Source organism: Pseudonaja textilis, chromosome 14 (genome assembly GCF_049901715.1).
Source record: "Pseudonaja textilis isolate UNSWEBS1 chromosome 14, rPseTex1.2, whole genome shotgun sequence".
In the NCBI taxonomy this organism is placed as follows: Eukaryota; Metazoa; Chordata; class Lepidosauria; order Squamata; family Elapidae; genus Pseudonaja; species Pseudonaja textilis.
Genome location: NC_142003.1, coordinates 8,337,097 through 8,361,534, shown reverse-complemented (window position 1 = coordinate 8,361,534; position 24,438 = coordinate 8,337,097). Strand labels below are relative to the sequence as shown.

Genomic DNA, 24,438 nt, shown 5'->3' with positions numbered 1-24,438 from the left:
ATTGTTGTTATCTTTTGTTCATTAAACATGAAACTCAATCAACTGAACATTTAAGAATGTATCACAAATATCATTGACTGCTGCTGGTGGATGATACGGGTTGCTGCCAGCGTCCTAGGTATCAACCAAGTATCTTCTTAAAATATACGATGTTCCAAGTAGCGCAGTTTTTTGCAGTTCCACTGGTGTTATGGCAGGAAGCTGCAATTTCTTGATGTGTTTTGTAAAATTCTTGGGCATGGTACCAAGCGCCCCAATGACAATGGGTATCACTGTTACATATTTCATCCATAATCGCGTAGTTTCACTGGCCTGGTTGCGACATTTCCTGATCGTTTCCAGTTCTTTTTCTTCGACTCTGGCGTCTCCTGGTACAGCAATATCAATAAATTGCATGCTTGTTTTCAGTGACTGTGATATCTGGCGTGTTGTGTTCCAAATGACGATCTGTCTCACAAGATCTTCACCCTCTCATTGTCGACAATTTTTTTCACTTTATATTCCCACAACTTTTGGGACACAGGTAAGTCATATTTGTTGTTGTTGTTGTCGCACTGTCATACAATTTAGTCTGGGTTTGGCAGTTTTATCCACCTCTCGAAGACCTGCAATAGGCAGCTGTTGCTTGATAATATTAAAAGTATCAGCACAGGATGTAAGCTGTTTCAAGTAAGGCTGCCTTTTGCAATTGACCGGTGGTGATTTCTTGTTTTTTTTAATCAATGCTAATGGTGCTCCACCTGTTTGGGGATTTCAGCTGAGGTGCCTATTACTACAGGATATGCTGGCTGAGGGATTCTGGGAGTTGAAGTCCATGCATGTTAGAGAGATTTGCCTCTACGTTTCCGCAGGCTTAGTTGAAACAGAACCTAAATAGAGATAGCCTTCTCTGCAGTCACCATAAAACCACGGTGTCTGCCACAGCCAAACGCCTGCCTTGTCTCCCTTTCTGTGCAAAAGCCAAGAGAATCCACATTACATGTTTTCCATACCCTGATGGGTTTTTCCAACCAGATGTTGTTCTCTGGCACCCATCCACCTTCTCTCTCTCTCTCTCTCTCTCCAACAACTCTGATAGTTGCTGAGAGAGACCAGGGCCCCCAATTCTTCTTCTCCTTTTAAATGCTTGATGCCTCTTTTCGTTCCACATCAAATTGGGCCACACTGGTTAGGATCCATATTTGTGGTTATTCTGGCTGCCAACGGCTGCAGTGTGGTAGAGGGATCTGGAGCAACAAGAAACAGGCCCACTTTGGCAATTCAAAACAATGGTTGGCCAATTTAAAAGTGGCTGGAAGAAGGAGATAAAGAATCAGAGTAAATATGGTAGTAGACTGTAGCTGATCCTAAAAAAAAGCAAAGCGGATTTCTCTTTGGATCAGAGACCAAGCAGAAACCCAGCATTGTAGATGAAGAGCTGAAAACATATATCCAGAAGGGCAAATGATTTCTTTATCATTGCCAAGAAATCAGATGTCCATGGATCACCAGGAGCTGAGCTTGACCTGGTTTTTCGCTACAGCAGGGGGCAGGAGCTTCCTAACCTTGAATGATTCACAAAGGGTAAGAGTGTGAGGCACGGTTAGCAACGGGATAAGAGACCACAAGGTGATCCGATAAGTTTGGACTATGCTGGAAAGTTGTGGGTTTTTTTTTTAAAAGAATCCAGTATGCAATGGTGCACCATTTCGGTTACAAGAACACTCCATGCAGCTACCATGAGGTGATACTGATTTGATGGGCCATTTTCCTTTAACTAGCCTACATGTCAAACTATGATAAGTGATGCTTCTATCAATAGATATACAGCATGTGCAACTTGTACCCGAAAACACATCTTTGGATCTCAGCAAAAAAAGCATACCAAGAATTATTTGAAAAACCATCTTAGTCCACTTTATCATACATTCTTTAACATGTTTTTCCTGTTTCAGATTTTAACAAATGTTTATATACATTTTAGCAATTACATGTTGATCATTGGTGCACAATTGTACTATTTTGTGTCTTTATATTTTTCTTCATATCTTGCTTTTTTCTTTTCTGTGTTCTTCCAATTCAATGTCCTCAACCTCAACAATTTTAAAACTGGTGAACCAACTCCCAAATGTCTTTGAATTTATCATGATTGTTTTTATAATGACTTTGGTGTTATAATTTTATATGATTGTTTTGTGTTGCCCAGAATCACTTTTACTGAAATGGAAGCTTTATAGATAAAATAGTTGACAGTAATTAGATAGATAGATAGATAGATAGATAGATAGATAGATAGATAGATAGATAGATAGATAGACAGACAGATAGACAGATAGATTATGATGGTTTTATATCTTGCTCAATCTCGCCTTTGATCCAGGATGGTAAACCAAGAAATTATACATATTTCAACTAGCAGAATATATGTTCATTTTCTCCCCCTACTTAGAATCTATCCAGACAGAAATTAGCATATGAACTAAAATTAGTAGTGAGAGGGGAAGGGGGAATTTTCACACAGCTCCTGATTAAATTATACTCGTCTATTTTCTAGATTCACACAATATACCTAACCAGCCTGGATTTGCTGAACATGCTATATAAGATAACCAAACATAACATGATGTATGAACATAGCCACTCAGGTAGGTAGCTAATGTCCCATTGTTTAGGTTAACCATGGCAAAACAATCATTTTCCCAGAAAGTATACTGATTTCTGAAGTTCAAAAAGTAGATCAAGATACTGGTCTGTTTTTTATTCTTGGCTTTGGGCACTGTAGTTCTAAGTATGTTTCCTATTTTAAAATAGGCATTTAAGGGGCATCCTTTTAAACTGTTGCTTTGGCTTTTATCAACCAAAACAATATTTGGATATTGGGCAAAAAAATATATCATTTGTGGGATTTAAGAAAGGGAAGATTGCCCTCTGCTGTTGATTTGAGGAAAGGCAACTAGGAACAGCAACATATCTCTCTCTACAAGGAAAGAAAATCAGGTATAAAAGTTACTTTGTAGAAGCCGATCCATTCCTTCAATTTTCTCTTTGTTTAATGTTTAAGTAAAACGGTTTATTATAGCAAGGTGCGGAGGGCTCCAGTAATGAAATAAGTATACACTTTAGGGTGTATTGTTCACGGTGCAATTACAAGTTTATTGTTCTTAATCTGCCCAAAGCCAGTTTATGAAGATTGCAAAGAAACATAGTAATAAATGTGCAATTAACCAAGGTGGTATTCCATTTTTGTTTTATTCGGGGTGATATACAAAATACCAGATAGATAATAGGTTGATGATAGATATTGGATGGTGTTGTGGTTCGCCAGCAGCCTGTGCAGACGGGCAGCAGAGTCGGACAGTGAGTAAGAAAGGGGACCAGTCCAGGAGTCTGCATAGGACTCGGATGAGGGTCCTGTATCCAATGCAGAGAAGGGGCCAGGACCATCTGGGAGTGCAGTGCTGCTCCGGAGCCTCCAGAGTCTGGCAGCAGCGAGGCAGAGGAACAAAGGGAGCCTGTCCCCAGTGCGTGTGTGCACAGAGCTGCTAGAAGGCGAGAGCAGCTGAGACAAAAGGGATGACTTGGAAGTAAGGCTTGGAGGTGATTGCCCCTCTCATAAGGTATGAAGGTCAGGCAAAGATGATGAAACCTTTGCAGGAAGCAAAGTCATTCGTTCGGTTCGGATTCATTCTCTTTGTACTACGGTTGGTTTTTTTCCTAGTTCATTTGATACTTCTGTTATTGGCAGCACTTCACAGAAAAGAAAGGTGGGTGCTTATCTCGAGGGACTGTTTGAGATTCATTACTGACTAGGAATGAAAACAATTCCCAGCGTTGCAATAAAATAACTCTTGTTTTTAAAATAAGCATGTGCGTAATTACAGTTTAGAAAGCCTTGGTCAGAACGGATGGATGGATGGATAGAGTCATACAGGTAGTTCTCAATTTACGACCACAATTGAGCCACAAATTTATGTTGTTAAGTGAGACTTTTTCCCCATTTTGCAACTGTTCTTGCCAGAGTTGTTAAGTTAGTAACACGGTTGTGAACCTGGCTTCCCCCATTGGCTTTGCTGGTCGGAAGGTCGCAAAAGGAGACCACATGACCCCGGGACACAGCAGCCAACATAAATATGAGTCAGTTGCCAAGGGCCTGGATTTTGATCACTGCAAAGAGGCTGCAAAGATCGTTAAGGGTGAAAAAAAAACGGTCATAAGTCACTTTTTTCAGTACTGTTGTAACTTTGAATGGTCACTAAGTGAACTATTATAAATCGAAGCCTACCAGTAATTAAAACTGCAGAAATATCCATAGGAGGATTGCAATTTGTAACATGAGAGAGCTGGAATGAAAACTCCAATCTCATTCAGTGGAAACCCCTTCGCTTTAAGAAGAAGAAGAATTCCCAAGTGTTCCACAGCTGGAGATCAAATATATTTCCCCGGGGCTTTTATCGTGCTTTCCCTACTCCGGGCAGATTTTAGCATCCTCTTTGCGGTTCCTCTGTAAAGAGTTCTAAAATAAAAGAGAGCACTTAAGGAACCAGGTGACAGAGACTGTTTCAGGTGCAAAGGTATAGGGAGGTTGGGGGTGGGGATTACAGGAGAGGCAGGAATTTCCTTTGGAGGCGAGTGCAAAACTCACACTGATGAATAAATGTCAGCGAGATAAGCTGCGGCCCTATGGGAAAGATGAGAAGGTGGGTGGGGGGAGGGAGGGAAAAATCAGAGAAAGGGGGGATACCAATTCCAGCTGCTGCTGCTGCTTCCCAACATCTTGCCTACAGCTGGGCGATTCAGATAACACTGCCAAAAAAGTTAAGGTGTCTTTTTTTGGTGAAATGCGAGGGTTTTTTTTTTAGGGGTTTGTTTTCTTGGCAGGTGAAACTCCAGGCAGGCCTTGCCCGAGTTTTCTAATGACCAGAAAAAAAACAGGCAAACATTTGCATCTTTTTCTTCTTCTTTCCATATACAGTCCTCGATTTACAGTCCTCATTTAGTACTACAATGGTCATAAGTGTGAAAAATGCTCCTAAGTCACTTTTTTCAGTGCCGTCGTAACCGGTCATTAAATGAACTGTTGAAAGTCAAGGACTGCCTGTATAAAGTATAGCTTGTGCCCTCGATTGTAACTCAACAGATTGCAACCTCACAAATCGCCCTTATCATTACTGCCACCCCTCTGATTACAATTACTATCACTTCAACATCTGGAATGAAAATTCTCTTAAGTTTTCTGCAGAACCTTTTCTTTTTCCTCCAGAGGGCTGTCCTCCCCTCCAGCTGCCTACATGACTGGGAAAGGGATGGGTAGGGCATCCCACATATTCAACGGTTGGCTTTGGCCAGCTTCCAGTAAGGCTGTTTCCAGCAAGTGCAGTAGCAATAGCACTCTTAGACTTATATGCCGCTTCACAGTGCTTTTACAGCCCTCTCTAAGCGGTTTTACAGAGTCAGCCTCTTGTCCCCAACAATCTGGGTCCTCATTTTACCCACCTCAGAAGGATGGAAGGCTGAGTCAACCTTGAGCTAGTCAGGATTGAACTGCTGACAGTGGGCAGAATTAGCCTGCAACACTGCATTCTAACTACTGCGTCACCAAAGAAGGAAGGAAGGAAGGAAGGAAGGAAGGAAGGAAGGAAGGAAGGAAGGGAAGGGAAGGGAAGGGAAGGGAAGGGAAGGGAAGGAAGGAAGGAAGGAAGGAAGGAAGGAAGGAAGGAAGGAAGGAAGGAAGGAAGGAAGGAAGGAAGGAAGGAAGGAAGGAAAATAGCAATAGCACTTGTATACCGCTTCACCATGCTTTCCAGCCCTCTCTAAGGGGTTTAGAGAGTCAGTGTATTGCCCCCAACAATCTGGGTCATTTTACCGACCTCAGAAAAATGGAAGGCTGAGTCAAACTTTTAGCCTGGTCAGATTCGTACTGCCAAATTGCAGGCAGCCAGTAGAAGTAGCCTGCAGTACTGCATCCTAATCACTGTGCCACCATGGCTCAGTATGAATAATTGTCCAATTATGGTAAGTGAAGAAACTTCCAGATGTATATTTCCTTTCATACTAATCCAGGCCACTCTTCCACATCCCAGAAAGGCCTGAAGATGGAAAGGATGGAGGGCTATAGCCTGGCCCTTCTTCCCTTCCTTTCACAAAATCGTCCTTCTGTCCTTGCTTCCTTGTTCTCACAAAATCCTCCTTCCTTCCTTCTTTTATTCTTTTCTTTCTCTCTTTAGTCCTTCCTTCCTTCTCTTCTTTCCCTTCCTCTCTTCCTTTTTTTCTTTTTTCCCTCTTTTCTTTCCTTCTTTCTTTCTCCTTCCCTCCTTTTCTTCTCATTTCCTTCCTTCCTTTTCTTTTCTTTTCCTTCCTTTTCCCTTCCTTCCTCTTTTCTTACTTTCCTTCTTTTTTTCTTCCTTTTTCCTTCCTTCCTTTTCTTCTTCCTTTCCCTCCTTCTCCTTGCTCTCTTTTTTTCCCTTTCCTTATTCCTTTCCTGCAAATGTTTCCGATCCTTCACCTGGAAACAGAAAATTTGCAGGAGATACAGCTTGAAGTTTCTGCTTTTCCCACGTTATGATCCCTCATATTCTTCTCTTTTAGACTTTCCTGATTCTCGACAGTGACCCGTTCACAGGATGATTAGCTAGCACTCCTTAATTGATTAATTAATTCTAATTAATTAATTAATTCTGGTTAATTCTAGCCCTCGCGTCCTAGAATTTTTTAAAAAGTGATGTTGCACTTCCATCCTCCAAGGAAGATGCGAGGGAGCGCCACTACGCATGCGCGTGACAGCACCCTTCCTCTTTCCCCCCCACCCCCCCAAAACAAACCGCACCGGCTTTGGAATCCTCACTACGCGTGCGCGCCAGAAACCCGGAGAATAAGTACAGGAAGCGCCTGCGCGGACCAAAGTAGAGGGGCGAAATCGGAGACTGTCAACTGCGCCTGCGCTGGCTGTCCAGGTGGGTTTCGCGCCTGGTTACCTGGAGCGCGGAGTCTACAGGTGAGGCGGAAGCGCGCTCCGGGAGGGAGGTAAAGAAAAGGGCGGGCAAGGCGCATGCACGTGGGCTTCCTGAGGACAGGGGAGGCGAGACGAAGGTAAGGGGCTGCCTTTTCACGCAGGCAAGGTAGCGGGGAAGGGAGTTGCCGAAAGAAGTAGGGCTTGGCTTGAGGATGGAGGGAGCAAGGTGCTGCGGGGGGAACCTGGGTTCCTTTTTCAGGCCCCCTCATTATTCCCCCTCCTTGTCCCATGGTTCCTTGCAAGACAAGCATAATCAGAGTGCCTACCTGCCTACCCGCATCAGCAACCTGTTAGTTACCTGCCCGTGCTTCGGATTCCACGTTGATTATCTGCCAGTTTGCACAACAGCTGCTCAGTTGGTTATGTCCCATTAATACAGTGTCAACTTTAAACCAGTGCAGAAATAGTTTTTTTCTGCATGATCACTAATTAATCTCATATTTGGGGGTCTTTCAGGCAGTGCACTCATCGCTGTTGTCCATCCACCAAATTTATTAGAACTACTATACAGTCTGGGGAAAATGGTATGCCTGGTTAGACAACAGAAAGAAAAGATAACTTAAAAGTTTAAATTGTAAATAGTGTATGTATGTATGTACAGGAGAATGGACTAACTGATGTCACAAAAAACTGCAAAAATGTATATAGAATTTGTTTTTAAAGGTGAAAATTCAATAAAATTAGTTTAAAAAAAAGAACTACAGAATGAATGTGTGTAACAATGCATTGCACGCAAAGGGTTGCCTTTTGGAGATTTTCCTGCCTTGCACTCTGATTAGTTTAGCATCCTCCAGAATAGAGCATTGTAATCCCTTTCCATCATATAAATTTGATAATAAATAGAATGGTCATATTAGAAATGGAATGGGTTTATGCTTTTTAGCATGAGCTTTATAAGTACCGGTAGTAAAGGTAAGATATATCTCAAAACATGAACAATCTAAAATGATTGTTGCTATCTCTAGTTATCTGGACTGGTTGTTGATACTTCAAACAAACTAAACTATCATAGTTACAGAGCTGGTGTTGCATAAACACAAAAGATTAGATGTTAAACACCTATTTATATAGATGTTTTTTTTCCTCATCCTGCAATGCTAAGTTCAAATGCGCCAAATTGTAAACTTGAAATGGCCAATCTCCTACAGGTTAAATAAACAAAATAAAACTGCCCTTGTTTATCATTTTTATAGTGTTTTAATTGGTGCTTCCTAAAAGTAATTATGCCTTCAGGCGGTAAACATTACTACCTATGTGCTGCAAAGCATCAGCATAGATATTTTCTTCCAGATTTTTTTCAAGAAATTAAGGAGATTATAATTGAACATTTTAACCACGAGTAACCAATTAAGCTATCATTTTTCTCATGACTTTGGGTTGAAAAGCCATTGAGAGAGAAGAAAGGGCTACATTGATACCAAAAGCATTTAAAATAAACTCGTATGCAGCCATTTTAACTACAGCTTAAAGTTTCACATTCATAAAAGTAAGTTTTTAAATTTCCAGACACCCCCAAATTTGTTTTCTTAGATTTTTAATCTGAGAATTAGATATTCAGTCATCCTGGCTGCATTCTACATTCTACAACTAACTTTGGTTAGTTGCAAGTTCTCTAATTTTTTTATAACCATTCAGCAAGCAAGATGCTTAAAAGCCTTTTTTTCTTCTCTAGAAAGGAAGAAAAAACAAACATTGGTACTACTGATTTTTTAACCGAATCTGGTTAGTTTGGATCTATCAGTCTTTCTCAGTTGAATGCTATAGATTCAACTTAATAGCTGAGAAAATGTAATTTCAAGGGGATTATAAGGATTCAAGTTTATAGATTCATTTGATCGTTTTTAGTGTGGGTAAGAAAGAGGCTAATGTTTGGGTTTCATAATTATATGATTAAAAAAAAGGTTTATTAGACTGCCGTTGTTTCCATTTTCAAGCTATAGATTATTATAACCTAGTTATAGGTTATTATTTCTAGTTCTCAACTTATGACCATAACTGGCATCTGAATTTCTAATTGTTAAGTAGTCAGGGCTGATTTTACGACCTTCATGGTCATTCCAGTTATTAAAGGAATTACATAATCATTAAGCAAATCTGGCTTCCTAGTTGACTTTGTTGGAAGGTGACTAGGAAAATCGCAAATAGCAATCTCCTCATCTCTGAACAATGCAACTTTCATGCCAGTTGCCAAAGGGCTTGAATTTTGATAATGTTGCTGTGGGAATGTTGCAATGGTCATAAGTGTGAGGACCGGTTGCAATGGTAGAATTGGTCTCAAGCATGTACCAGTTCCATAAGCCTTGGTCTCCTATCAGTCACCTGTCAAATATATAAAAATGGGCTGAAAATAAATAAATAACATGGATAAATTAAAATGATAATTTACTAACATCTAGCTTCGTGTCAGCCCCTTTCCAGCAAAGTTGTTTTAATAATTGTATCTTTAAGCACGGTATAATCTTTCTCTATGGAAGAAATACTTTATTTGTTAAAATACTGAAACACTTGACAGTATTGCTGTCGAACGCTATAAAATTCAATGAACACAATGAACAAAAAGCTAATGTAGCTGGAGTCTGTTTGTATAATAGACTATATTTGTATAGCTCCCATTTAATCTGTGGTTAGAAAACACTGTGGAACACACACGTGTCAGTTTTAAGTGGGCCATAATGACCTTGTATTTCTAAACAAGAACTACTATTCAATTATAGTGTTTGCAGGCCTCTTTCCCCATTATCTGTAACTGTCATCTACCAGACTTCTCCAAATTGCTAAGAGATCTTCCAGCAATTGTAGTTTTGTTAATGAATCTGTGCCGCTAAAAACTTTCTTGTAGCAGCTCATGTTAGCAGCCGTGATACAAGACTGTGACAAATAATCCATTTTCCTGGTCTACCAATGATATCTTTAAGGTGATGGGTTAATCAGATAATTAATAGAAGCTATGTAAGCTTATTGCTGGTGTGGTTATGGCTAATAACGCCATGCTTACTGGGATAGGAAATGAAAGTTTAAACGCACAAAGCTTAAATGCAAAAATAAATTGGCACTAGACAAGGATCCATGGAATTCACCGGGGGGAACTTGGGTCTCTTGTAGCAATGCAACGACTCCAAACTAATGACACGTTTAACTCAGCCTGCTCTTCTAGAAAAATACCATCAGTTGCCTGTATTAGTCCTATGTTGCATAACGTGAAATTAGTATCCAGCTTTCTGTAAACGCTTGCTTGTCATTTCTTCTTGATTGTCACAGCTGAACTGCAAGAAAATGCAACCCTTGAACCCAATGGCTTTGCCGTGAACCATTGGGTCACGTGTTTGAGTTGCAAAGTCAGGCATTTGAGTAGCAATAACAGCTTTATCTCTTCCCTTCAGCCTGCTTCCACTTCTGTCCCAGGCACAAAGCACAATTCCAAGAACTGAGTTCAGATTAAGAGACTAAGGAACTCCGTTGCAGAAGCCTGTACATTGTATAAATCTACTGTTTGGGTAGGGGCTCAAATCCTTCTCTAGTCACATATTGTATTGATCTTTTTTTTCTTTTTCAGAATGTTTGAGACTATAATTTTTTTAAAAAAACAATGGCTCATAGATAAAATAGCAAAAGGTGACTTACAATAAGAAATACAGAGAAACTATTAGTGGAATTGTAATTGTTTGTACTAATTAGTACAAAAGAAAAAAACATTCATTCTCTAAAGCAGAAAGAATTTATCATGGTTGGGGATTTTGGGGGTATTGTTTTTCAATTAGGGAATATAAGATGGTTAGGCTGGCCAGTTTAATCAAACAATTGTCAAAAGTGAGTTCCTAAATCAATGTTCCTCAGCCTGCAAAACTTCAAAATAAGGGACTTCAACTACTCTGAGAATTCCCCAACCAGCATAGTTATTGGAGAAATTTTGGGAACTCAGAGCTGCAGATCTAGAAGTTGCTCAGGTTGAGAAATACCGTGGGAGACTTTAAAATGGTATATTGAGTGGTCTTTTATGTGTGCTTTTGGAAAAAAGAGAGTCCTGTAGATTTTGATTGATCAATTTAAAGTGCTATAAATTACTGTTCATTATTATTAGATTATAATGAGTGAGATCCTTTATTAGGTGTGAGTTTGCAATTACAAAGCCATGTAGAAGACCCAGGAGTGTGTGGTCTTCTAGAAAGTTATATCTCTATTATCTGAAAACAATATCTTAAACTTTTGTTAAGTAATAAGAGCCTCGGTGGCGAAGTGGTTAGAGTGCAGTACTGCAAGCTACTTCTGCTGACTGCCTGCAATTTGGCAGTTCGAATCTCACCAGGCTCCAGGTTGACTCAGCCTTCTGTCCTTCCAAGGTGGGTAAAATGACGACCCAGATTGTTGGGAGCAAGAGGCTGACTCTGTAAAACCGCTTAGATAGGGCTGCAAAGCACTGTAAAGCGGTATATAAGTCTAAGTGCTATTGCTATTATGTGTGAGATGACAATTGACTGCCATTTATAATCTTCCATATGTATTCTGTAGCCACTTAATGCATTCAGAAATTGTCTCTTAGCTTCTCAAGTCATCCTTGAGAGAAAGTATTGGGTTATGCGCTAATTAGTTGTGTACATTAAATATAAGCCGTTGCCTACATAATTCCATTTTTTTAAAAAAAAGGACTGTTTCCATCCAGTAATGTGCCCTCACTCCTATACAATTAGCCACAAAAAGGTAACCTGACACTTCCAAATTTAAATAACCTTTTGTTCTATTGCAGGAGGCAGGGTAAACTTTCCAAGGGACTACTTAAAAAGAAATTGCTGATGTTGTGTCTTTAAGACTGCCTTGGCAACCATGGGTGAATACAGTAGGTTTATAGATTGGGATAAGATGGATGCTACCATCCAGGCCGAAGATGAGAAGGAACTGACCGGCACCGAATTTCACACTGAAATGCTGAAACAACTGGCTCGCCAAGGTTACTGGGCCAAGAGCCACTCTTTAAGAGCCAAAGTATATGACAAATTGATCAGCTCTATCCCTTGCCGCACGGTGACCCCCGATGCCCACGTCTACCAAGACATTGTGGTGAAAATTGTTGGCAAGAGAAACAGCAACACGCTTCCCCTTCCAGAATTCGTAGATAATAGCTTGGTCCCCACCTACTGCCTGAACGCGGAAGGCATTGGCGCCATCAGGAAGATTATCTCTTGCATTGGGAACCAGTTCCCAGACATCTCATTCTGCCCGGCTCTGCCTTCCGTGGTGGCCCTCCTCCTTCACTACAGCAGGGATGAGGCCGAGTGCTTTGAGAAAGTTTGCCGCATCCTGGCCTGCAACGACCCGTCTAAGCACTTCATCGATCAGACCTTCTTGGCTTTCGAGTCGTCTTGCATGACATTCGGGGACCTGGTTAATAAGTACTGCCAGGCAGCTCATAAACTTATGGTGGCCGTCTCCAAAGACGTGCTGGAAGTCTACTCGGATTGGCACCGGTGGCTCTTCGGGGAGCTGCCCCTCGTTTACCTCGCCCGCGTCTTCGATGTGTTCCTGGTGGAAGGTTACAAGGTGCTCTACCGGGTTGCGTTGGCTCTCCTCAAATTCTTCCACAAGTTCAGAGTTGGGCAGACCCAGGAGTCGGAAAACGTACAGCAGGACATCCGAGCGTTCGTGAGGGACATTGCGAAGTGGGTCTCTCCCGAGAGACTGCTGGAGAAAGCTTTCGCCATCCGCCTCTTCTCGCGGAAAGAGATTCAGCTTCTGCAAATGGCCAACGAGAAGGCCCTGCAGCAGAAAGGCATAACGGTGAAGCAGAAAAGGTAGCGTCTACAGCGTCTTCCCTAAAAGCTTTTTTTTAAAAAATCTAGGGACTACATTCTTGCATTGTGGGGAATAAATGCTATCGTAAAATCAAGCGTATCTGTGCTCAGTTTCAACCATTGTGAAAATATAGATAATCTATACAGTATAGGTGTATATGTGAAAAAGTCAGTTTTTGGAAACTTGACGAAGCATAAAGTTTTAGGAGTAGAGTATAGTAGACTGTATAGAGTCGAGTAGAGTAGGAATAATAAGAATGGAATGGAATGGAAATAGAATGGAATAGGAATAGGAATAGAATAGAATAGAATAGAATAGAATAGAATAGAATAGAATAGAATAGAATAGAATAGAATAAGAAATAGAGTAGAATAGGAATTAGAATAGAATAGAATAGAATAGAATAGAATAGAATAGAATAGAATAGAATAGAATAGAATAGAAATAGAGTGGAATAGGAATAGAATAGAATAGAATAGAATAAAATAGAATAGAATAGAAATAGAGTAGAATAGGAATTAGAATAGAATAGAATAGAATAGAAGTAGAATAGGAATAGAATAGAATAGAATAGAATTTCTATTGGCCAAGTGTGATTGGACACACAAGGAATTTGTCTCCGGCGCATAAGCTCACAGTGTATTTATCATACCTCTAAGTTTAATTGAATCAAAGAGAACAACCTCAGCAGATTGTTTTTTTCTGTAATTTGTCACGTTACCCAGCAAATATTAGGTTATTTTTCCAGAATATTTCTTCAGGGGCAAAATGGCGACCTCTGGATCAACTGGACAGCATTTTCAAATCACGATAGCAAGCATCTAAGGCATTAAAGTCCACAAGTGTGTTTGAGGATTAAAAAAATTCCTCAAATTAAGCATGGGCCAGTATTAACGCCTCTTAACCCTTATATTTGGGGGGAGGGGGGGCTGGATCAATATTCCATATATTGCTAAAATTGTGGCCAAAACCAGTAGTTGACGAGATACGGCAATTTTTTGTATAATCTTGAAAAAAAAAAGTTAATGTTCTGTCCCATTTAGTTTGAAGGAGCTCTTGCGTCTAAATTTTTCTTCAGCATTGGAATCCAAATTTAAACCATTCCTGACAAGTGGTTATCTAGTGAAGGAGATCCCAGTGGGAATTCCTTTTAAAACATTTCCTCAGTGCTGCAAGATCTTTCCCAGTAAAATCTGCTTTCTGATAACTTAAATCATGATTTGGGGGTCTGTTGCATTTCTAGAACTTGGAAGAATAGTTTTGCCCTTTTATGTGATCACTTTTTAGGGATTTGAAACAGAAACTTCAGTGAAAAAATTGGTTTCCCAGCTGCTGCCTGACCCCAAAATAGAAAAGCTTCAAATAATTTAGCAGCAAAATCAGTAATTGATATTTCATGCTCGTAAAGGGCATCATTTCTATAGCTATATAACTCTATTCCTGTAGCTCTTGCATTCAGTTTCCCACAAACCTTATCATTCAGCAACCTCCAGTTAATATATTCCCTGCTTCTGGCTTAAAAAAAGAAAAAGAGCTTGTGAAAATTGATGCTAGAATGAACTTTTAACAGAGTCTTTGGTTTAATAACACCTTCGCTGTATTCACACATTCAGATTCGCTTAGCAGTGATAAGAATCTTAAAATGACTTTTAAGACTCCTTTCTAATGGATCCTTCGGTATCTTGCTCCTGAAATCATAAGGCATAATCTGCTATATGTATTGATGATGCTTTTTAAAATCCCTGCGCTTGGGGAAAACAAAGATAAAAGGGATTTGTTGAATGGACAAATGAACTCGAGTCAGGAAAAGTAAATTAAAATAAATGAATTAAATCAAAGATCCTTTCTTCAAAAAAAAACAAGAACTGGGCTTTCTTTGTTTTTCTTCAGTTCTGAAGAAGAAGCTTCTTAGATAAGAAGTGAAACATCTTCAAGGAAAAAACGAAGTCCAGTTGCCTTTTGACTTGGAGGACTGAGAATCTCCATAGATAAATGAACTAGAAATCAGAGTGAGGGAAATTCCTATAAAAGAAACGTGGCCTAGAAAATTTAAAAACCATTGAAGGAATTAAGAACTGACAGGAAGGAAGGAAGGAAGGAAGGAAGGAAGGAAGGAAGGAAGGAAGGAAGGAAGGAAGGAAGGAAGGAAGGAAGGAAGAGAAAAGAAAGAAAGAAAGAAAGAAAGAAAGAAAGAAAGAAAGAAAGAAAGAAAGAAAGAAAGAAAGAAAGAAAGAAAGAAAGAAATTTAACTGTTGGTCTGCTCAAATCTTATTCTGTATTTCTCTGTAGGCTTTTTCCATGCACTGGATGGGGATATATGAAACTGCTGATCTTTTCTTGATTTCTCCTTTTTTTATCTCCCTTCTCATGCCTTCTTTTCTGTCAATTCCGTATCTGCTGCATTGCTTTGCAGCAGTACATCTCCCAGAAGGTAGGTTTGAACATTTGAATCTTCATGCTCCGCTACTCTAATTTGATTCGGCTTCCAAATGGCTGTGGCTACACTAAGACAATGGTAGCAATAAGCTTATGTGAGTTGGTGGCAGTGCAGTAAAATGCAAGGCTGTCTTTACTTGCTTCTGTCAAATTAATAACAGAGATGGAAGGGACCTTGTAGGTCACCTAGTCTAAGCAGGAGACCCTACACCATTTCTGATAATGGCAGTCCGGTCTCTTCTTGAAAGCTTCCAAGGATGAAGCTCCCACAATGTCTGAAGGCAACTTCTGTTCCATGGGTTGATTCTTCTCACTGTCAGAAAGTTTCTCCTTATTTCTAGGTTGAATCTCTCTCCTTGTTCAATTTCCATCCATTATTCATTGTCTGGCCTTTGGATGCTTTGGAAAATAGCTTGACCCCTCTCCTCTCTGTGACAGCCCCTCAAATATTGGGCAAGTCATGTTCGTATTCTAGGCAAGCTTTGTTTCTCTTCATTATTATAAACCTCATGGATTTCATTGATAGTCACGAGTCTACAGGAATGGAGTTCCACTGACCATCACTTCCATATTTTTTGGAACTAGTCAGACATAGGTAGCAACAGCAACAGCACTTAGGTTATATACCGCTTCATAGTGCTTTGCAGCACTCTCTAAGCAGTTTGTAAAGTTAGCCTATTGTCCCCAACAATCTGGATCCTCATTTTACCAACTTCGGAAGAATGGAAGGCTGAATCAACCTTGAGCTGATCAGGATCGAACTCCTGGCAACAGGCAGAGTCAGCCTGCGATACTGCATTTAATCACTGTGCCACCACAGTTAGACAGATGTTAATCTGGTGTTTAGGCCCTCTATCAGGAACTGAACTTTACACTTTAGAGGAGTATATTTGTTTTAGAACCTATCCAGGTTTTGGTGCTCAGCAGTTGCAGGAAGCTACCAGAATGGTATATACAAAACTAACTTTTACGAACCACATTCTGTAGGGGGAATGTGATGTTAAACATGAAACTCCTCTTAAGTATACAAAAATTGCTTTGAAAACGGTAGCTAACCATGTACTCCACTGTGATTTGCTACTCTTTGGACTTGGTGTCTTCTGGCATATAAGGGAAAATGTGTTGACTGTAGGTTCTCCAAGATGTTCCAAAAATAGCCCTTAATCCAATTTCAGGCTTTTTTGCAGTGCCACCTACCTATCTACAGAGGCATTGTGGACACTAAATGTGGGCCACATTGAAGATGTTATTGCCTGTTTGCAATAGTCCAGTTGACCACCTGAAGTAAAATATTGTATTAGAAGACCTAGGTCTGTCTATGATGAAGGAAGCAGTCTGGAAAACGTGACTAACACGTTTTTATTAAAAGGCAGAAGCTTTCATGAGCTGCGGCTCACTTGAGCTGATTTGCCATTTGATGAAATAAGCTGTGGCTCCCAAAAGCATATGCCTTTTTAGAAGAGAGGGGAGGGGAGGATATTCTTGTATTGGCCAAGTGTGATGGGACACACAAGGAATTTGGCTCTGGTGCGTAAGCTCACAGTGTACACATAAACAGCAAATAATAGGTCATAGCTCATAAATCAATAAATAATGATGATTATTACCAAGTTGGGTAATGAAACATCTGCAAGAAAACAACCTGGCTCAGAGAGAGCACCAAGGAGACCTTGCATTTCAACCCTGAGCTATAAATATTCTCCTTCACTGGTACCATGAATCGCGTTAATATAATTATGGACATTTTCCCAAGGGCCGTCCTACATAGGCATACCCATGTTAAAGTGGAGGGAAAAAATAAGTTGTATTTAACAGTTTTCTTGCATTTCAAATCATCTTGGCATGTACAAAAACGTACTCAAAACTTACTCGGCATAAAATTTCATTGCGCAATTCCTGCATTTTGCCTGGCCTAAACTGCATTTAATCTAGCTTGGCTGCAAGAAAGAAATGGCTATGTGGACTTGTTCCTGGTTTACGTATGATTCTGTGCCCTGGTCGTCTTCTTTATGCGTTGGTCTCACATTTCTCATTGTCACCAAGACATTTGCGATTTCTTTTAACCCTTTCTTCCCCACAATATTAGAGCCTCCTGTGGCAAAGATACTGTCGGTTGCCAATTGACCTATTTAAATTATATATGTCACCCATCTCACTGTTACAGCGACTTTGAGTGGCTTCCAATGTAATAAAGTGGTAAGCAAAGCTTTTTAGGCAAGAGCCGTGGTGGTGCAGTGGTTAGAATGCAGTATTGCAGGCTAACTCAATGCTCACTGCGAGGAGTTCGATCCTGACTGGCTCAAGGTCGACTCAGCCTTGGTGAGCCACGGTGGCACAGTGGTTACAATGCAGTACTGCAGGCTACTTCTGCTGACTGCCGGCTGACTGCAGTTTGGCAGTTCAAATCTCACCAGGCTCAAGGTTGACTCAGCCTTCCATCCTTCCGAGATCGGTAAATTGAGGAGCCAGATTATTGGAGACAATAAGCTGACCCTGTAAACCATTTCGAGAGGGTTGTAACGCACTGTGAAGCAGTATATAAGCCTGAGTTCTATTGCTATATACATCCAAGTGCTACTGCTATTATCTTTTAGGAATAATTCTCTTCCCATTTAAGACTCGAAAGAGGTAGAATTGATTTAAGCCAGTTGCCTTTTCTTAACTTGTTTTGTTTGTTGTTCCCCAGGCAGAATGTCCACCTGGCTGTTCATGCCGAGAACTTCAAGTCCGAAATTGTCGATGTGAAGAAGATGAGAGACATCTGGTCATGGATTCCTGAGCGCTTTGCCCTTTGCCAACCTCTACTGCTGTTTACCACCTCAGAGCATGGCTGCAGCCTAAACAGGTAGTAATTAACTCCATCGTTGTTGTTTTTTAAAGGATTTGTAGTAGGAAAAAATTAATTGATATCCCTGTATTGATGGTGCGCCATCAAGTCAGTTGCTATATGTCAATGTTTGTGACTCTGCCAGATCCTAGGGGAATGTATTCAATTAGTAGAAGGTAAATTAATGTTTAAGTAGAAGTTAATTAATTAATGTTTCATAAAGACATCTTTTTATATCTATTGTACATTAGGTTTTACTCACATTGTGAAGGGCATGAACCAACTCTCCTTTTGATTAAAACAACTATGCAAGAGGTAAGTGAAAGGATAAAGAACAGACTGGTTAGAGGCTCCCTTGATGAATTTCGAAAGCTTGAACAAAGCAATGTCTTAAGACAAAGGTCTTCAAACTTGGCAAGTTTAAGACTTGTGGACTTCAACTCCCAGAATTCCTGAGCTAACATGACTGGAGGAGGAATTCTGGGAGTTGAAGTCCACAAGTCTTAACGCTGTCAAGTTTGAAGACCCCTTTCTTAAGATTTTCTTCCCCTAAAAAAAAAAGCAGAAATTTCTGTTTTCTCTTTCTTTTCAACTAAAGTCCCTTTGACTTGTTTGATGCTCCTGTTTGTTGCATTTACCACCCAAGATTCATTGGAGGCACACTCAGATATTCAACACACTTGGCTTTTAATCTGCCAGAGTTGAGATGACAACTGAAACAGCAGCTATTGTCAGGCCCAAGAAGGACACGCAGCATTATTGTTCTTCACCTCCAGACAGAATCTTGCCAGACTAAAGCAATTACTTGTATCACTGTAGTTCTACTTTGTGAGCTGCTAAGGAGGGTCCGACTTTGTTCTCTTCCTGCCTATCAGACATTCCAAGCTCTGCTGATTCTTTACCCTCTGGAAAGCAGCCCCTCCCTGCTGGGAATCCAGACTATATCCCACCACAGTTATATTGACATTCTGAAGAGATCCGCTCCCTAAGGCAGTGTCTGTTTTCTGTGCTCCCCCTCTTAGGTCTGTGGGGCTTATTTGTCCACCGATTGGCATGATCGCAAACGAGGAGGAGGCAAGCTAAGTTTCTTTGGGACAGGAGAATGTTTTGTATTCAGGGTAAGAAACCATTGTGACTTTCTTCCAGAGGTCTTCAGTTCTGGCTTAAACACATTCGCTTTTCAATTTAATCTCCTGCCCTCTTCCAGCTGGTGCCTGAAGTGGAACGGTACGAGTGGGTTATAATCAAACACCCAGAACTCGCCATGACTGGCTCTGAACAAGAAAACAATTCTTCGGCCGTTTCTGACTCCCCCTCCTCAACCAATCTCCCCCCGGATCCTTCCAGTCGCCTTTCCCCTTTCCTTTCCGCCCGACACTTCAATCTGCCTTCCAAAGCAGCGTCCATGTTTATGGCCGGTAGCGCTGATTGCATCATCATAGGTAGGTCTCCAGTTTTCCGCTTCCTCTCAAAAACGGTCTTTTGTACTTACAGAGAGAAATGAGCCTTATCTTCCATGCTCTCCGTTAGCACTTGCTGAGGCTGCTTTAACACTTTTTATTTGTGAACAGCCAAAAGTATCTGGAAATGTGGGTCAGAGTGGTAATGAATACGCAAAATGCTGCGATTACCGTATTCTAAAAACGTTATACCCACTGGGCTAATGGTTTTGAAAGGCAGCTAGCTAATGTTGAAGGTCTAGCAAGCAACACTAAATTTTACATCATTGGCATGGAGGGATTCATGTGTAAAATAGCAATAGCACTTAGACTTATGTATCGCTTCACAGTACTTTACAGTCCTCTCTAAGTGGTTTTAGAGAGTAAGCTAAAAATTTTGGGTCCTCATTTTGCCCACCTTCGGAAGGATGGAAGGCTGAGTCAACCTTGAGCCAGTGGAGAATCGAACTGCTGGCAGAGTTAGCCTGCAATACTGCATTCTTACCACTACACTACCACGGCTCTTAGATAGAGATATAGATAGCTATAGATTGATAGATAGCAATAGACTTATATACCACTTCACAGTGCTTCACAGCCCTCTCTAAGAGGTTTACAGAGTCAGCCTCTTTGCCCCCAACAATCTGGCTCCTCATTTTACCCACCTCGGAAGGATAGAAGGCTGAATCAACCTTGAGCCTGGTGAAATTTGAACTGCCAAATTGCAGGCAGCTGGCGGTCAATAGAAATAGCCTGCAGTACTGCACTCTAGCCACTGCGCCACTGCATAGTCACAATGATGTAACTATGCAAAGGATGCCAATTAGATGAAATATATAAATTGAGATTCAATGGACACCATATTCCTTGAGTATTATTATGCACATGTTGGATTTTGATAGTCATGAGGGGTCCTTGGTGCTCTCTGAGCTTGGGTTTTTTTTTGAAGACCTTTCATTACCCAAACTGGGTAACATCATCAGGGTCAGCGGTGCTCAGAAAGCATCAAGAACCCTTCATTTCAACCCCGAGCTACAAATAGTCTCCTTTAATGATCGGGACAGTCATAGTCTTTTAATTCCAAAGCAGCCTGGTTAAAAGAACTAGAGGCAGGTATTTGAAATATATGAAGACACGAGTGTTTCTCTTCTGTCTACAAAAATACAGGTAGTCTTTGCTTAATGACCAGTCTATTTAGCAACTGTTCAAAGTTACAATGGAACAACCCTCCCCCCCCCCCCAAAAAAAGCTATTTAACAATCTGATTCCAGAGTTCCAATAATTGTGCATGCACATACACATCACGATCATATGACTGCATTTAGTGTGCTTGGCAACCAGCGTTAACCTTTACAGCTGATTGCAGTCTTCTGCAGTCATGTGACTGTAACATACAACATTTTGCAGATTTCTGGCTCTTCAGACAGTTTCTAGCAAAAAAAAATCCAACTGGAATACAAGAATTGATTTAATAACTACTCAGTTTGCTTAATGACCGTTGTCTTTGCTTAATGGCGATGGCATTTGCTTAATGATTGGCACAAAAATGTTATAAAATTAGGGCCAATCACGTGGGTGCCTCAACTTGTGTCTGTCATGACTTATGACTGAAATTCTGGTTCTGTAGCAGATATACCGTGGTGGCCAGTGGTTAGAGTGCAGTACTGCAGGCTACTTCTGCTGACTGCCAGCTGACTGCAGTTTGGCAGTTCAAATCCCAGCAGGCTCAAGCTTGACTCAGCCTTCCATTCTTCCGAGGTTGGTAAATTGAGGACCCAGATTGTTGGGGGCAAGAGGCTGTAAACCACATAGAGATGGCTGTGAAGCGGTATATAAGTCAAAGTGCTATTGCTACTGCTATACTATAAGTCAAGGATTACCTGTGATACAACAACCGTATTGTGAGATAGCACCAAGACGTAGACACATTCCAAAATTCTCTTCTTTGCAGGTGGTGGCGATGGCCAAGCCCTCTATCTTGATGGAGACTTGAATCACGGAAGGACGGGTCATTGCAATACTTTCAACAATCAACCGTTGTGCTCCGAAAATTTCCAGATAGCTGTCATGGAAGTTTGGGGGTTCAAGGACACTATGAACAGCTGAGAAGGTTGCCTCCTTCAACATTGACTAGCCCATGAAGTATTTCTCAAGTTTCCGTGCCCATTTCCAGTTGCAGGAACCAAGCTATCCTTGGAAGCGCCCCCCAAAAATTAACCTTGTTTGTACTTCGTAAAAAGCTAAATTGGGAGATCTCGTCTAAATCTGGGGCCTAGTTGTTTAGTCACCGTGTTTTTGTATGTAATTCTGTGTAGTCTAAATGATTAGCCTCTTTCTGCTCTGTTGAGTTTGATGCACACCCTGATGTTTTTGGTGGGAAGGGGGAGATCTTAACATCCCCCCCTCAGTTGATCCATAACTCTGTCAACATTGCCATCCACTGGAGGTATTCAGATGTCATTGGGTTTTTTTTCCAGATGTTGACAGAGATGGACTAGCAGCTGATTCAACCAGCAAGTGTCATTTCTTATAACTGTGAGCTTCCCTCCAAAAATCAATGGATTATATTGCTGATTTCTTTCAGTTTCCCCTCATTCTCACCCCCTGCGTATTACATCCATCTAGGAACTCCCTCAACAGAGCTACAGTAGATGAAGAGATTTTATTGCATAGCACACAAGCACCTTCAGATTCAACCTATTATTTTCAGGGACTTTCTTCCTTAAATCTATTTAACCCCTGCTTTGAGTCTGTTGTACCTGCCTGCTCTCCCGACTGCTAACTTTGCTGATAATTCCAATATGTGGGAAAATACCTTTCAGGAGTCTTAATTTTCATTCTGCAGTGATACACTGATCTGTAGATGTGAAAGAGACCTCCAACCCTCCTCATATTTTTCTTTTTACATTCCTGGTACCGCATATCAGTAATATACTTATTTTATTGTAACAACTTCAGGCCACTGAAGTCCGATGCAATATACATTGTGCACAAAAATATCCTCAGCAGCCAGAACTATGACTTCATCCTTTTCTAGACTAGCCCTCTGCATTTGTGCTTAGAGTAACAGTATTTCCGAAGCAGTATTAGCCGTCCGACCTGAAACAATTGATCGGTATATAAACCAACCATTTCTCTAATTTCTCCATTAATTAGGACTGGTGGAGTTCTCCAGGCCTGCAGTTTTTTTCAGTAACATGATTGCCTCTTTTTATATTCATTTTGGTGCTGTGCATCTTGGATTTTCAAGATAGGTGTACTGAATATGTGTGAGTGCAGATTTTACTTCTGATGGTGGGGGTCTTTTTTTTTTTTCCCCTCCAGAGACATTTGTGACTCTCTGGGCCCCGTACCTTTCCCCACTTCATAATTTATATCTCCTCTTTGTCCAGTTGTCCTGGCCTAAATCTGTATAAAGTGTGGGACTCTGTGTCTGTCCGGAAATCCAGTTGATTTTATTGTATACAAATAAAGTGAATATGACTTCATTTTTCAAACCAGCTTCATAATTCTTGGGGCCTGCTGTTGGAGGTTTTTCCTGCATCTAAGGTTGCTCCTTAGGGAAACAGGGTTGTTCAGGTGCTGAGATCCTGAGATTCGGGTGCGGGCAAATCTCCCTTAACACCATGGCTTGATTCTTAAGCATCTTTCATTGGCTTGAATTGAATTGGCATCCTTCAGTCTCAAGAGATTGTGGTATCGTGTTATGAAACCGGTAACTGCCACATCCCGTGTTGTTTCAATGCTGTATGCAGAGCTGGAGTGTCCCTTCCAGAGCACGAGGCCTGAGTAATTTAATATGGAGGATAAACTGTTAACCAAGCAATAGATCCCCCCTCTCCACATCACTGGAATGGAATGGCAGACCTGATACGGCAGGATGGTTGCCACATTCCCAAATTTTGAACACGTGACTGTAGACACCACAAAAGTTGTAAGTGCGAGGACCAGTCATAAGTCCCTTCTTTCAGTGCCATTGTAACTTTGAATGTTTTACTAAATAAAAGATGGTAAGTCGAGGACTAACTGTACACGAAAAGGCCAAACTCTTTTCTTGGAAATATAGTTGGGGTGTTTTTTCCTGCTTTGGTAAAATATTATTGCATAGTCAACATTTTCCCAAACTGATACCCTTCACATATTAGGGCAGTGGTGGCTAACCTTTTCGGTACCGAGTGCCCGAACGAACATACATGCATGCTGGAGTGCCGGAAACCAGAAGACCAGCTGGCTGGTACGCGCATGCCTGTTTGGAGGGTATTTGGGGGATCGTTTTCAGGCTGGTTTTCGGGCCGTTTTCAGGCCAAAAAACAGTCTGAAAACAGCCCGGAAAATGGCCTGATAATGACCCCAAAATGGCCTGAAAAATATCCAGAAAACAGCCTGAAAATGGCTTGGAAAATGGCCCGGAAAGTGGTCTGAAAACAGCCTGAAAAATGGCTTGGTTTTTTGGCTGTATTTTGGGGCGCTCTGATGCCCACAAAGACCAGCCGGCCAGCATGACAGAAACCAGAAGAGCAACTGGCAGTGGTGCACGTGCCCATGGAGAGGGCTCCGCATGCTACCTCTGGCATGCCTGCCATAGGTTCGCCATCACAGTGTTAGGGCTTCGCTCTCCTAGGATCTCTACCAAGCAATGGCAGTTCATATGTTGCAATTATGGGAGGGTTAAATGGATGTTTCTCAAGCGTACAATAAGTTCGGACATTTCTTTTAAAAGGAATGACAGTCGTTGCCCGTTTAGCCCTCTAGATGTCAGTGGTCACTTCATATAGATCTAGCTGAGTGGTAGAACTAATAATTTGGGACTGGTGATAAAACAGCTCAATCAGATTAGAGTTGGAAGGGACCTTGGAGGTCTTCTAGTCCAGCCCCCTGCTCAAGCAGGAGACCCTATACCATTTCAGACAGGTAGCTATCCAGTCTTTTCTTAAAAACCTTTAGTGGAAGCACCCACAACTTCT

The 24,438-nt window shown here is 41.1% G+C and overlaps 1 protein-coding gene across 10 annotated transcripts; it reads left to right on the top strand.

Moving 5' to 3' along the window:
- The first annotated feature begins 309 nt into the window (after positions 1-309).
- Positions 310-22,962, top strand: TBC1D24 (TBC1 domain family member 24). 10 transcript variants are annotated; one of them, XM_087912414.1, is made up of 9 exons: positions 410-523; positions 2,534-2,624; positions 11,730-12,771; positions 15,186-15,203; positions 17,895-18,053; positions 18,287-18,350; positions 19,058-19,153; positions 19,243-19,477; positions 21,426-22,962. In XM_087912414.1, the coding sequence occupies exons 3-9, from the start codon at positions 11,807-11,809 to the stop codon at positions 21,578-21,580; spliced, it is 1,692 nt and encodes a 563-aa protein (XP_087768540.1). In that variant the 5' UTR covers positions 410-523; positions 2,534-2,624; positions 11,730-11,806; the 3' UTR covers positions 21,581-22,962. The 10 variants fall into 10 exon arrangements, with proteins under 10 accessions (XP_087768544.1, XP_087768546.1, XP_087768540.1 ...); XM_087912418.1 differs by lacking the exon at positions 15,186-15,203 and having other exon boundaries at positions 310-523; XM_087912416.1 differs by lacking the exon at positions 2,534-2,624.
- The last annotated feature ends 1,476 nt before the right edge of the window (positions 22,963-24,438 follow it).